Here is a 14,288-nt window from a genome sequence, read left to right on the forward strand (position 1 = left end):
TCCAATGCTATAACCTGCGTGCTTGGAATAAGTATTCAAGCTATAATACTATAAAAGGCTTAGGAGTAAGGATCAACGGCGAATATCTCAGCAACCTTCGGTTTGCAGACGACGTTGTGCTGCTATGCCACAATGGGGACGAATTACGGCAAATGATTGAGGACGTTAACAGAGAGAGTATAACAATGGGGCTGAAGGTTATTATTCAGAAGACAAAGATTGTGATCAATAGCCATGCAAAGAAACAAGAGTTCAGGATCGCCAGTCAGCCTCTAGAGTCTGTGAAGGAGTAAGTTTACTTAGGTCAATTACTCAAGAAGGACCCTGATAATGAGAAGAAAATTTACAAAAGAATAAGAATGGGTTGAAGCGCATTCGGCAGACCTTGTCAGATTCTGATTGAAACCTTACCATTATCATTAAAAAGAATGGTGTACAATCAATGCGTTCTACCGCTGCTGACATATCGGGCAGAAACTTGGAGAGTGACAAAGAAGCTCAAGAACAAGTTAAGGACCGCACAAAGAGCGATTGAGTGACGTATGTTAGGCGTAACGCAAAGAGACAGGAAGAGAGCGGTCTGAATCAAAGAGCAAACAGAGATAGCCGATATTCTAATTGACATTAAGAGAAATAAATAGAGCTGGGGAGGTCATGTAATGCGTAGGTTAGATAACCGGTGGACCATTAGGGTTACAGAATGGGTGCCAAGAGAAGGGAAGAGCAGTCGAGAACGGCAGAAGACTAGGTGGGGTGATGAAATTTCGCAAGTGCTAGCTGGAACCGGTTGACGCAGGACAGAGGTAATTGAAGATCGGAATAAGAGGCCTTCGTCCTGCAATGGACATAAATAAGGCTGATGTTGCTGCTGCTGCTGCTGGTGATGATGATGATGATGATGATGATGATGATGATGATGATGATGATGATGATGATGATGATGTCGACTAAGCATGCAATAAAATGGTCGAAGGACAGTTAGGTCAGAACAAGTGAACTAAACTCGGTGTCCAAAATGGTTATGTCAAAAGTTCCAACCATGGTCATCAATGGTTACTTATTGTGGATACGTAATTAGTATATACCAGTTGTTCACATCTTTTTTCACTGCACCAATTTTTAATTAATTCGAGAGATATAAATCATGGCGACGTTATTTTTACAAATAACCAGAGTTGGTTAAAAATAATCTGTAGCGTGCCTAACTACAAAGTGCCTCATGATCATTTCGTGGTTTTGCACGTCAAGCCACAGGTTTTATTTTTTGCTCAACAGGATGGATCTATTTCCTGGATTTAACAGCTCCTTGCAGTAAACGCCTTTTTTGTACGATTCGTTGCAATTAATGTCGTGGCCAACAAGATTGAGTGACATTGATATGTACTAGCGTAGTATAATGTAAAATGATAAGCCGGTGGAAGAATTATTCAGTTTATCGATGAGCAGTTCAGGTACACTTAAAGAGGTGATAAACCAGTAACGTGCAATTGTGTCTTTTTACACCATGAATATTGATTGAAGCAAACGGGCAACAATACTACAAATTAATTTTGCCTGTAATCATGTTCATTTGCATGCATGTTTTGTTATAAAGTTCTTGCGTTCGGTTGGTGGTTTCTATGATGCCGAAGTTTTTTTCTAATTTTGTGCTTCGTCGTGCATCAGCAACACCCAGTGCTCTTTGTAGTGGCTCTCGATGCTCCTGCTTTGCTGGAAGACCCTCCCTGCAAAGCTTGCGATGGAGGTGATGGTGGTGGAACCGTCTGGTGGCAGGGACAGGCCTACCGCTATAAGGAAGCGCCTCAGCTCTTCAGGGGCATCAGAAGCTGGCGATTCCGAGTCTGATGCGAGGTCGGATGGCTCAGATACCTTCATACCAGCTAAGCATCGGCGTTCAAGACGGAAATCCTCGATATCGTCCTCAAGCGAAGCGACCATCATATACAACAGCATCGTGACTGCGACAGTAGCATTCGTTCCTGTCGACGTCGTGGTAAGCTTGAATGACATCTCCAAACAGAAACTTCACTACTTTTTCTTCAAACTGGCCCCTGGTCTTATTCAATAGGTTCGAGTGAACCCATGGAAAAATATCATCGCCGTGGAGACAACAGATGTGAATACGGTGCAAACTCTATTTGGCCTGTCTCAACTCTGTGGTGCTAAGAATCACTGGCTCCGGACAGGCCGCCATTGGAATATGAATCTGGCAACGTTTAACGCTAGAACGTTATCTAGTGAGGCGAGTCTAGCAGTGCTATTGGAGGAATTAGAGGGCAGTAAATGGGATATAATAGGGCTCAGTGAAGTTAGGAGGCCAAAAGAAGCATATACAGTGCTAAAAAGCGGGCACGTCCTGTGCTACCGCGGCCTAGAGGAAAGAAGAGAACTAGGAGTCGGATTCCTGATTAATAAGAATATAGCTGGTAACATACAGGAATTCTATAGCATTAACGAGAGGGTGGCAGGTCTTGTTGTTAAACTTAATAAGAGGTACAAAATGAAGATTGTACAGGTCTACGCCCCTACATCCAGTCATGATGACCAGGAAGTCGAATGCTTCTATGAAGACGTGGAATCGGCGATGGGTAGAGTGAAAACCAAATACACTATACTAATGGGCGACTTTAATGCCAAGGTAGGCAAGAAGCAGGCTGGAGACAAGGCAGTGGGGGAATATGGCATAGGCACTAGGAATAGCAGGGGGGAGTTATTAGTCGAGTTTGCGGAACAGAATAATATGAGGATAATGAATACTTTCTTCCGCAAGCGGGATAGCCGAAAGTGGACGTGGAGGAGCCCGAACGGCGAGGCTAGAAATGAAATAGACCTCATACTCTGCGCTAACCCTGGCATCATACAAGATGTGGACGTGCTCGGCAAGGTGCGCTGCAGTGACCACAGGATGGTAAGAACTCGAATTAGCCTAGACCTGAGGAGGGAACGGAAGAAACTGGTACATAAGAAGCCGATCAATGAGTTAGCGGTAAGAGGGAAAATAGAGGAATTCCAGATCAAGCTACAGAACAGGTATTCGGCTTTAACTCAGGAAGAGGACCTTAGTGTTGAAGCAATGAACGACAGTCTTGTGGGCATCATTAAGAAGTGTGCAATGGAAGTCGGTGGTAACTCGATTAGGCAGGATACCAGTAAACTATCGCAGGCGACGAAAGATCTGATCAAGAAACGCCAATGTATGAAAGCCTCTAACCCTACAGCTAGAATAGAACTGGCAGAACTTTCGAAGTTAATCAACAAGCGTAAGACAGCTGACATAAGGAAGTATAATATGGATAGAATTGAACATGCTCTCAGGAACGGCGGAAGCCTAAAAACAGTGAAGAAGAAACTAGGAATTGGCAAGAATCAGATGTATGCGTTAAGAGACAAAGCCGGCAATATCATTACTAATATGGATGAGATAGTTCAAGTGGCTGAGGAGTTCTATAGAGATTTATACAGTACCAGTGGCACCCACGACGATAATGGAAGAGAAAATAGTCTAGAGGAATTCGAAGTCCCAAAGGTAACGCCGGAAGAAGTAAAGAAAGCCTTGGGAGAAATGCAAAGGGGGAAGGCAGCTGGGGAGGATCAAGTAACAGCAGATTTGTTGAAGGATGGTGGGCAGCTTGTTCTAGAGAAACTGGCCACCCTGTATACGCAATGCCTCATGACGTCGAGCGTACCGGAATCTTGGAAGAACGCTAACATAATCCTAATCCATAAGAAAGGGGACGCCAAAGACTTGAAAAATTATAGACCGATCAGCTTACTGTCCGTTGCCTACAAAATATTTACTAAGGTAATCGCAAATAGAATCAGGAACACCTTAGACTTCTGTCAAGCAAAGGACCAGGCAGGATTCCGTAAAGGCTACTCAACAATAGATCATATTCACACTATCAATCAGGTGATAGAGAAATGTGCGGAATATAACCAACCCTTATATATAGCTTTCATTGATTATGAGGAAGCGTTTGATTCTGTCGAAACCTCAGCAGTCATGGAGGCATTAAGGAATCAGGGTGTAGACGAGCCGTATGTAAAAATACTGAAAAATATCTATAGCGGCTCCACAGCCACCGTAGTCCTCCATAAAGAAAGCAACAAAATCCCAATAAAGAAAGGCGTCAGGCAGGGAGATACGATCTCTCCAATGCTATTCACAGCGTGTTTACAGGAGGTATTCAGAGACCTGGATTGGGAAGAATTGGGGATAAAAGTTAATGGAGAATACCTTAGTAACTTGCGATTCGCTGATGATATTGCCTTGCTTAGTAACTCAGGGGACCAATTGCAATGCATGCTTACTGACCTGGAGAGGCAAAGCAGAAGAGTGGGTCTAAAAATTAATCTGCAGAAAACTAAAGTAATGTTTAACAGTCTCGGAAGAGAACAGCAATTTACAATAGGCAGCGAGGCACTGGAAGTCGTAAGGGAATACATCTACTTAGGGCAGGTAGTGACGGCGGATCCGGATCATGAGACGGAAATAATCAGAAGAATAAGAATGGGCTGGGGTGCGTTTGGCAGGCATTCTCAGATCATGAACAGCAGGTTGCCATTATCCCTCAAGAGAAAAGTGTATAATAGCTGTGTCTTACCAGTACTCACCTACGGGGCAGAAACCTGGAGGCTTACGAAAAGGGTTCTACTCAAATTGAGGACGACGCAACGAGCTATGGAAAGAAGAATGATAGGTGTAACGTTAAGGGATAAGAAAAGAGCAGATTGGTTGAGGGAACAAACGCGAGTTAATGACATCTTAGTTGAAATCAAGAAAAAGAAATGGGCATGGGCAGGACATGTAATGAGGAGGGAAGATAACCGATGGTCATTAAGGGTTACGGACTGGATCCCAAGGGAAGGGAAGCGTAGCAGGGGACGGCAGAAAGTTAGGTGGGCGGATGAGATTAAGAAGTTTGCAGGGACGGCATGGCCGCAATTAGTACATGACCGGGGTTGTTGGAGAAGTATGGGGGAGGCCTTTGCCCTGCAGTGGGCGTAACCAGGCTGATGATGATGAACTCTGTGGTGTCGACACACGGCCTTATATATCACAGGGAGCGAATGTAACAGCTGGTGTCATATCTAATGTTGACCTAGAACTTGAAGACGACGTTTTGAAAAGCATGATTGTTTGCACGTCACCATGCAAAATCATCAGCTCTCGAAGGCTCAGCTGGTCAAAGTGTGCGAAGATACTGTTTGACTGTGAAAAGCTGCCTAGCCATATAAAGACTAAATTGGTGTGATACCCAGTTCAACATTTTGTACCAAGGCGTTTACAGTGCCATAAATGTATAAAGATTGGTCATGTGCAGGGTTACTGCAGAACTGCTGTGGTCTGTGCGAAATGTGGCAAAGATCACGACGTAAATTCTTGCGACAGTCCCACATCTCGCTGCCGTAACTGCGAAGGCGAACACTTGGCAACAGACGAAGACTGTCCCACATTGAAGGAAAAACTAAAATACCTGAAAAAGAAGGCTAAAAGAAGGCATCACGAGAGAAGACATGTAGCAATAGCGCCCAACCAGCGGCTGCAAATGCCACAAATGAGTATGTACCTGCACGTTCGAAGACACCGTGCATCGCAGACACCGCACGTTCGCAGACACCGTGCATTGGAGGGAAGGACGCAAGCGGAACTTCGGCCTCTCAGCGACATCGTGGCCGGCGCTTCCATCAAAAGCATCAGAACCTGCCTCTACCGAGATCATGCTTCTGATAGAGCGCGAGCCAGCTGCCGCCAAGGCCCCGTCTACAGCTGAAAACCCTCTATATAAGGTATCCAAAATGGTCTCAGTCAACGACCATGCCCAGCTTATCAACCTTCTTAAGATGCTTGTCAACATCATTAGGTATCTGATTGCCCGTCGTCAGACACCAGCAGCATTAGCCGCCGAGAAACTTCTGGAAGCTCTCGTTCCAGTTCTCGACGGCCTTCACTAGAAACAATATGAATACTTGTCGGAAGCCTCGTCCATTTTTGCTGCAATGGAATGTCAGGTTTCTACGACCGCGGCATGCTGATCTGGTCCTTCGGCTCCTCGTAATGAACACTCCGCCAGATGTTATAGCGCTTCAAGAAACCAATTTAAGAAAAAAGAATTCAGACTTCCAGGCTTCGTAGGAGCCCACAGCAACACTCTATGCACATTGCCGGTATTCGGTACTTTCCAGTGCACGGAAGTCATACAACCACGAAATGCTTCCAAAGCATCGTTATACGTACGATCTGATCTACGTTTCGCTGTTATTGACACCGGGGACATCTGCGACGCCAATTTTTAATGTTCCGCTGTTGCTGTAAATATCAGACATACAACGACGACTGTGGCAAGCATACATTATCGACCGACGCGGTCTTCTGTCACCACATTACTGGAATGCTTATTCTCTCGTTGCGGCCCATCATTTGTGCTGTGCGGAGACTTCAATGCTCACCATCCTCGCTGGTGTTCTCGTCTACAAGACAGCCGTGGCATGGAGATGAAGGAACTTATTGTTAGACATGATCTACAAACCCTCAATGATGGCTCACCTACATCTCTCGGCAGGGGAAAGGAACAATCAACCATCGACCTTGCGATATCAACGAAAGATGTGCGCCTGGGCTGGTCATGTGAAGCTGACCCAGGGAGCTCAGATCACATACCAATTTGGTTCGTTCCAGAAAATGCTCCTAGCCGCCAGACTGCCGCCTACGCTATGACTAATTGGGACAACTTCCTTCAGCTTATTTCCAAGGCGCCATCACACGACAAGCTGTTCAAACTGAACCGCCGTGGTTGCTCAGTGGCTAGGGTGTAGTGCTGCTGAGCACAAGGTCGCCGGATCGAATCCCAGCCACGGCGGCTGCATTTCGATTGGGGCGAAATGCGAAAACACCCGTGTACTTAGATTTAGGTGCACGTTAAAGAACCCCAGGTGGTCAAAATTTTCGGAGTCCTCCACTACGGCGTGCCTCATATTAAGAAAGTGGTTTCGGCACGTCAAACCCCATAGTTAGATTAATTAATTTGTTCAAACTGGTTAGTGAGTGTCTACAACAAGCTATGGTATGACGATGGCGGCGCATAGATAAATCAAACCCTGATCTTCAGCTCTTGAGGCTACGCGCCTGTCGACGCCGCTCTTACACGTGGGTGCAGCGCTCTAAACGAAGCCCTGATTGGACGTCGCCTAGATGCATCTATGCCGCGGCACACAAAACGACATCGTCGAAAGAGCTGGGCCGCACTTTGTAGTTCGCTGCATGGCAAGCGGTTTCGGAAGTGTATGAGTCATACTGAAGGTTCTCCGAACTCCTGAGATCTGCATGAGTCTAACTGCTGTTTTGTGCATAACGACCGGCCAGTCGCCGAAAATTCTGCCGGGAAATTTCGTCGACCTTTTCGTATCTGCTATGTCAAGAAACACCACCAACGGTGACCCTAATTCTCTGACAAATCACGGTACCGTAACCTCTTGCTATGGTCCTGCTTGCGAGATGGATGAGGCAGACTTTACATTCGAGGAGCTAAGCTATGCTCTTAACCCTTCTTAACGCTGCAATACCCCAGGCGAAGACGGTGTCACATACCAAGCCCTACGAAACATCGATGAGGTCTTTCATCAGCTTATCTTGGACGAATACAATGGAGTGTGGCGAACGAGTCTGACGCCCAACAAATGGAAATCATCTGTGGCGATACCTGGTGATACAATGCCAGCGTTGTTCGTTGCCATTGCCGGCAGTTGAAACGATACTACCGTACTGACGATTCCGAAGGAATACAGCGACAAATGCCCCCTCCCCATTCATCTTTCGATTTCCGAGAAACACAAAAAGCCTGACCAGCCTGTTTCGGCACTATTCCAATTGGCCCAACTGCACTTATTTGAAAAATATGGAGACCATCTTAAAGTATTTACGGACGTATCAGTAAGCAGCGACGCTTGCGGTGCTGCCGTAGTTTTCTTCTGCCCTTCGAGTGACATAAAAGGGTGTTTCGAATACCTCATCCATCCTCACCAACAATTGCGGAGCGGGCAGCGATTGATGTTGCTTTGAAGTACGTACAGCAAGAAATTATTACATCGACGGACGTCATCCATACAGACTCCCGTGTTGCCCTTTGCAGGCTGCTGGGAAAGTATGCCAATAGCCCAATTCTCCGCAGTATAAGAGTCCGCAGACAAAATTTCTTCTCGTGCAGTGTACCTCACTGCCCAGTAGATACCTTCACACGTGGATATTGCTGGAAACGAAGAGGCAGATCGTCTCGCTTCAACCTGTGTTCACAACGGGAGTGACTGCACAGAAATTTCTTGTATGATTGACAACGCCCGTGTCTTAATCCGCCGGTACCTCCTAAAGCAGCAGCCACACCAGCGTGTTGTAAACGGCTCCTTGCCTCCATGCGATTGTGGTCGTGACTTGCCTCGTAGTGACAGAGCACTATTATTGAAATTAAGAGTTGGCTCTGTGTTGGTGCGCGAACGTTTGTATCGTAAAGGACGTGTGGACAGTCCATCGTGTACGTGCTGTGGCTCCTCTGAGACACTTCAACACCCTATATTGGAGTGTCCCACATTCGTCACACAACGTGCACTGCTAATTAAGGAATATGCACTGATTTGGCTCAAGTGTACGACGCTTGATGACTCTTTGTTTCCGAGACGTAGTGTTGCTCAACGCGACCAGGCCCCTAGAGCCTTGCTAAGTTTCATGCAGAAAACTGATTTCGCCTCCCGTTTATCGACATTCTTTCCGTGTTCCTACTTTCTTTTGTCCGTGTCTCTGTCATTTCTTCACTTAGTATTGTCGTTCCTATTTCTTTATTTCCTATCTTCTCCTTTTCTCCTCTTTTCATTCCCTCCTCCCGAAAGAGTAGGCAGGCGTTGTGCCCCTCTTGGTGGCAGTCGTCAGCTTGCTCCCTCCCTGTTTCTTTTGTGTGTTTGTATGATTCAATAACAATATTAATAATAATAATAATAATAATAATAATAATAATAATTTGCATTACGCTAATTCGGTCGTCGTTGCAGTCATTACGAAAATATCACTCAAGGTTAAACGCTGAAGAAATCCGTTACCTTTTGCGCGAAATTTCAGAACAATAATTGATATAAAATAGACACTCCATTTCAATCGTCTCCCACTTACTATATTTGTGATAGCTCGGTGATTAACTCCTGTTAATTTTTTATCGTTGACTACGATAACCGTCATTTCGTTTCTGTTGTCTGGTTCCTTTCCACTCGCATTACTGACCGCCAGACGTGTACACGTTGCAGAAAAGCAATAACAGATTACAATTAAAATGTGATGCATTAAATTTACCAATTAAAGCGCCACAAAAAGTAATCAGAGAAGTATATAATAGTAATCGATAAGTTTTACGCTGCTTTCCTCCGAACTGTTATTAACATTGGATAGCTACCGTAAACAGAACGAGCTGGCTTGGTACTTTCAGTGCGTCCACTACAGCCCTTCATACATTGCTTGTCTGCACTAACAGGTGCTTCTAAAAAAATGCGTTGGCCATCGTCCCTCTTATTCATTGTGAAGACATAAGCATCGGCACAGAAAACATGCTCGACGAGGAAAAATGGGAAAGGAGGGACGGAGAGCTTAGCCAGTTCTCTCGATTTGCGCGCTGGAGGATAGGACACCACTGTGTACGCATACGAATCTTGCGCACAAGATTGTGCTCACCCAGCATCGGTCCCTCTATAACGTTATAACGCGCAGTGCTTCATTGGTGCTGGGACGTGGAAAGGACGCTCCCGGTTGGGCCAATGAAAAGCTGAAAAAAATCGTCACTATGTGATTTCCTGGCGATAACGTCCAAGGTAGCCCTCGCTATCGATACATAGGAGCAGCTGGTCAATTTGTCGGCCAGCATCTGCTGCAGCGTTACGATGAGGAAACAAATATTGAACAACAGTTTTGGCTCTCTGGACATGCGCATTTGCGAGGCTGCTGCATGGCGAGATCTCGGGCCTTCTACTGTAGCTTTCGCCAAATTCAGGTTCTCAAAGGTGCGTCCTTTGTTGCAGCTTGCCCCGTCCATAAATTGCTTACATGTAATTGTTTACTGAAAAAAAGGGAACTGAAGTGCAGAGAAGGTTGCCGTGTAAACCAAGTAATTGCTAAATTACATTATAACTGCAAAATCCAGCCGATTACAAGCAATCATATACATGTACTTAGTTAAGTATAAGCGTGCTGCCACAAGCTTGTCAGAAAGCTCAGATAAAGGCCGACCTCATATTTTCTTTCTAATGTATCCTTAGGAGTACCATAAACACTGAAAGTAAGGCAGAAAGGGATGACTGGATCTTTGGTGGAGTTTGTTACTTGCCTCACCTCAAACGTCTAAAGTGACTGTGACGTCACAGCACTTATTGCAGCAAGCAAGATCGTTCAGCACTTTCTTATATGGTTCACCAAGCTTATCGTCAACACAACAGCTATCAGTGCAATCATTTGCGGTAGCGTATTTCAGTAAAATGTACCGCGCCTTGGCACGTGCATGTGCAGCACTTGTGCAGATTCCCGATCACGTGACGTTACATGCGCTTTTATTGCTTCGATCTACCAGAACTTGAATTCTTATCACTTGCCTTTACTTTTCATGAGCACAAAGCGACTCGCGCTGTTCTTGAGGCAGATGACGCCACCGTGCTTCTAAGGTCGGCCAATAGGGTGCGACTAAGGGGTATTAAACCCGACATAAAACAGGCCATCCAAATCGTTGCATACGCCATTCCTGGAAATACCAGCGCAGCGGAAAGGTGCGTACGACGAGCTTCTGTTCAATTCTATAGTGTACCATCCCTGTTTCAAGTACTTTCTTCTTGTATGTGAATTGTGTGCATGCATTCACGATAGCATTTCTTTTCGTTCCAATTTTTCCAGGTTGTTTCACCCCGTCAAGATGAAGTCCGTATCACTATTACTGTTGGCCTTTCGTCTGGTCGCGATGCAGGCGCACTATCTTGCCCCACGAACATTTGGCTTCGTGCACAGCCACACCGCACAGCTACCGGGCCATCATGGCTACAGCATGTCAGTCCAGGCTCACGGGCCCTCCGATCACGCTTTGCCGGCTCACCATGGTTTGCACGCTGGTCATGCTCACCCCGGCCACGGGCATGTAGTACATCAAGTACAGGGTCCGTTCTCCAACGCTCACCAGCAGCAAGTGGACCACGCGCATCAGCGCAATAACCACCACCACTCTGCCGCGTCTCATTCCTTGACTGCGCCCATTGCATCGAACGTGAACACTGTCCCAGTACTGATGTGCCGCGTCGTCAAGGTTCCTGTTAATGCCACGGCTCCTGCTGCACCGCCGACGCATCACTCCGGCTCCTCTAGCAACCAGCACGTCGGTAGCCATATCGCTACTTCCATTAGTCATGTCTTTGGCAAGGTAGTCAACCCGGTTGTGGCCCTCCTACAGAACGCCTCTGTTTGGCTGAACCGCACGGCTCACAGACATCAGAGTGCCACTGGTATTCACCCCCACCAGCACACTGCCGCTGTGCCCCATTCCGTCTTCAAAAAGAAGCTGGCTGTCATCGGACAACTCAACCATCGCACGGCGAGCACTGCCTCGGTGACCGCTCGTCCATCAGTCCCTAGTGATGCGACCACAGCACCCAGTCGTAAAACTGCAGTTCCAAGCGCAGTGCCCGCGGCGACAACTCGTTCCCGCCCGACGACAAACATGTTGACGCTCGCTCCTGTACTAGTCAGCACACTGGGCGCCCCTGCTCCTACTCTAGGCGTCCAGCATGCGCGTGCCGACACCTTTCCTAACTCGCCTTCGACAACTTCTTCAGCCGATCTGCCTACTTCCGTCACTGAAGAGGTGCCGTCGAAAAGCATTGTAACAGACCATTTTGCTCGCACTACAACGACGGCCTCGGAGTCCGCCTTGGCAAGAACCGTGATGTCTAATCGTGCTACCTTATCTACCACAACCCCGGCTGGCGCTGCTGACTCTACAACGCCCGACCTAGGTCTCCTCAATCTGCGCGCCAACCCCTTCACTATCCCGGCTGCCACAATCTCTTCGGTTGACCTGCCTGCTTCCATTCCTCAAGAGGTTTCGTCCACAAACCGTGTCTCAGTGGCTACTGAAGCAGCGTTATCGGAGTCAACCTTTCCCGTCACAGACACAACCACCGAGACGACCGCTCGTGCAACTTTATCGACTAGTGCTTTTACAAGCGGTCTTGACCTCAAGACTCATGCCTTGGGTTCCCTGGATGCGCGTGCTGACGCTTTCACTGCACTGGTTACTTTAACGGACGTGTCCCCTTTTGGACCTGCACATGGGGAGCAGGCAACTTCGGCCACCGCAACATCGACTAGTACCAACGGTCCCACCCCGCTTTTCCCGGAATCTACTACACGTGCTGTGCCTACATCTGTACCGGAAAAGTCTGCAGCCTCTACGTTTCCGGTGTCCCTGGGCGCAGTCTCCGTACGATTAGCTCAGTTCACTTCAGCTCCGCCCTCTGAATCAACGTCACGAATTCTTCCTGCTAACGAGGCACCGACTGTCATAACGGCAGAAGACATCGTCGTTGCAACTGCGACAGACTCTACAATCAGGCATCCGGGCATGACTCTTTCCCAGGCTTCCCTACCTGCTTCTTCGCAACATGAGAGATCAACTGTTATTGATGCCCGCTCCGTTCGCCCAAGAGCGCGGTAAATCTCGGAACCACAGGCTTCCCAGCAGTAATGGCCTCGGCGATAATGTAATGTGATATTTGTAGTGGCATGCCTGCTAAGGCCATGTTTACAATGTTTTAAGTATATTTTACTGCGCGCATTTCGCATGTTGCAAATCTTGACCAGTGTACTACGATTGCGCAATAAACACAAGCATTTTATCACATATATCCTTCCTGTTCATCCCTTCCTTCCTACATGCGTCGCGCACCAGTTCATGTCGCACAGCGGCAACGACCTCGCTGCGCATCGTCCGTTCATCCCATGCCAGGTTGACTTCAACGCAATGACATTAGCAGCAGCATCATTTTCCATCTGACGCTTGCGCTGCACGGTTCGTTTTCATAACGTAACATAGTACTCGGCTCCTGTGACATCAGATGGTCAGGAACGGTCTCGACTGAAGTCAGACGCACTTGAACGCTACACTCTTTGTGTTACGGACAATAAGTTTGCCTATTCGTTGCTGCCATTCCTGCACGATGCCCAGTTCGAAGCTTTCTTCTGGTTTCTTTTATTCGACATAACCCTTTCGTAAAACACATCGCGGAAACGCTCTATCCATAAATTAACGTGTTCCCCTGTGTTGCTGCAGTGAACGAGACTTCAGCCCTCGTCAGTTATCCTGAGAGGGTGCACTCAGTCTTTCACATTGCACAGGAAAGTGAGCGTTCTGTGTGAACCTAATTTTTCAATTATCCCTTTACCTCGCACTCCTGATGGAAATCTTGATTGGAGATACAGAAGTGGTGAGACATTAGGAGCTTCGACAGTTTCCTTCGTATATAAAAAGCGAACAAGGGAAAAATTGACTGACCTACTTTAAAAGTTAACGCGTCTACATCGAAAGAACTGGGGCGCGTTTTATAAATTCCATGTCATCCATTGGCCGTGCATGTAGTTTCTAAAACTACCAAGTCAGACCTCAATAGGACACGACATAAACTGGCCTAAGGCACACTCACGCGTATAGTACGCTAAGCTGGCGAACAGTGGACTCTTAGGCAGTTTGTCATGGCACAGCCAGCGTGACCCACGGGTCTAGGCGGGCTCTGACGTCGGCGGCGTGGCACATATGCTGGAGCCACTCGACAGCCATGCTATACGAGCTAGGTATGAACCCCTGTGTGCGTGTGTGTGTGTGTGTGTGTGTGTGTGTGTGCGCGCGCGCATGACACCCTGGTACACTTCAGTGAGGGATGTTACAAAGCCTGTTATCAACCTTCAAAAATATACAAGTATCGCTCGTCACTCGGAACCTTAATTCGTACATCAAATAAACAACACCGTGCCCGGCCCAATTTACCGAGGGAAAACAACGAAATACCGTAACACATAAGAATTGGTAGAAAGCGAATATTCAGTCACTGTTTTCAGAGCACGTAAGTGACCTAAACAGTACAAAAAAAAATTAAATTATGTGTTTTTACGTGCCAAAACCACTGTCTGATTATGAGGCGCGCCGTAGTGGAGGACTCCGGAAATTTCGACCGCCTGGGGTTCTTTAACGTGCACCTAAATCTAAGTACACGGGTGTTTTTGCATT

General features: G+C 47.0%; 1 protein-coding gene across 1 annotated transcript; it reads left to right on the plus strand.

Moving 5' to 3' along the window:
• The first annotated feature begins 10,711 nt into the window (after positions 1-10,711).
• LOC126536534 (uncharacterized) lies at positions 10,712-12,910 on the plus strand. The gene is made up of 2 exons (XM_050183541.2): positions 10,712-10,788; positions 10,913-12,910. Exon 2 carries the CDS (start codon positions 10,932-10,934, stop codon positions 12,720-12,722), a length of 1,791 nt encoding a protein of 596 aa, XP_050039498.1. The 5' UTR covers positions 10,712-10,788; positions 10,913-10,931; the 3' UTR covers positions 12,723-12,910.
• The last annotated feature ends 1,378 nt before the right edge of the window (positions 12,911-14,288 follow it).

The sequence above is a fragment of the Dermacentor andersoni genome, chromosome 4 (genome assembly GCF_023375885.2).
Source record: "Dermacentor andersoni chromosome 4, qqDerAnde1_hic_scaffold, whole genome shotgun sequence".
In the NCBI taxonomy this organism is placed as follows: domain Eukaryota; kingdom Metazoa; phylum Arthropoda; class Arachnida; order Ixodida; family Ixodidae; genus Dermacentor; species Dermacentor andersoni.

Bases quoted from the DNA above. Each gene is read 5' to 3' on its own strand.
- LOC126536534 (XM_050183541.2), top strand. From the start codon at position 10,932: ATGAAGTCCGTATCACTATTACTGTTGGCCTTTCGTCTGGTCGCGATG.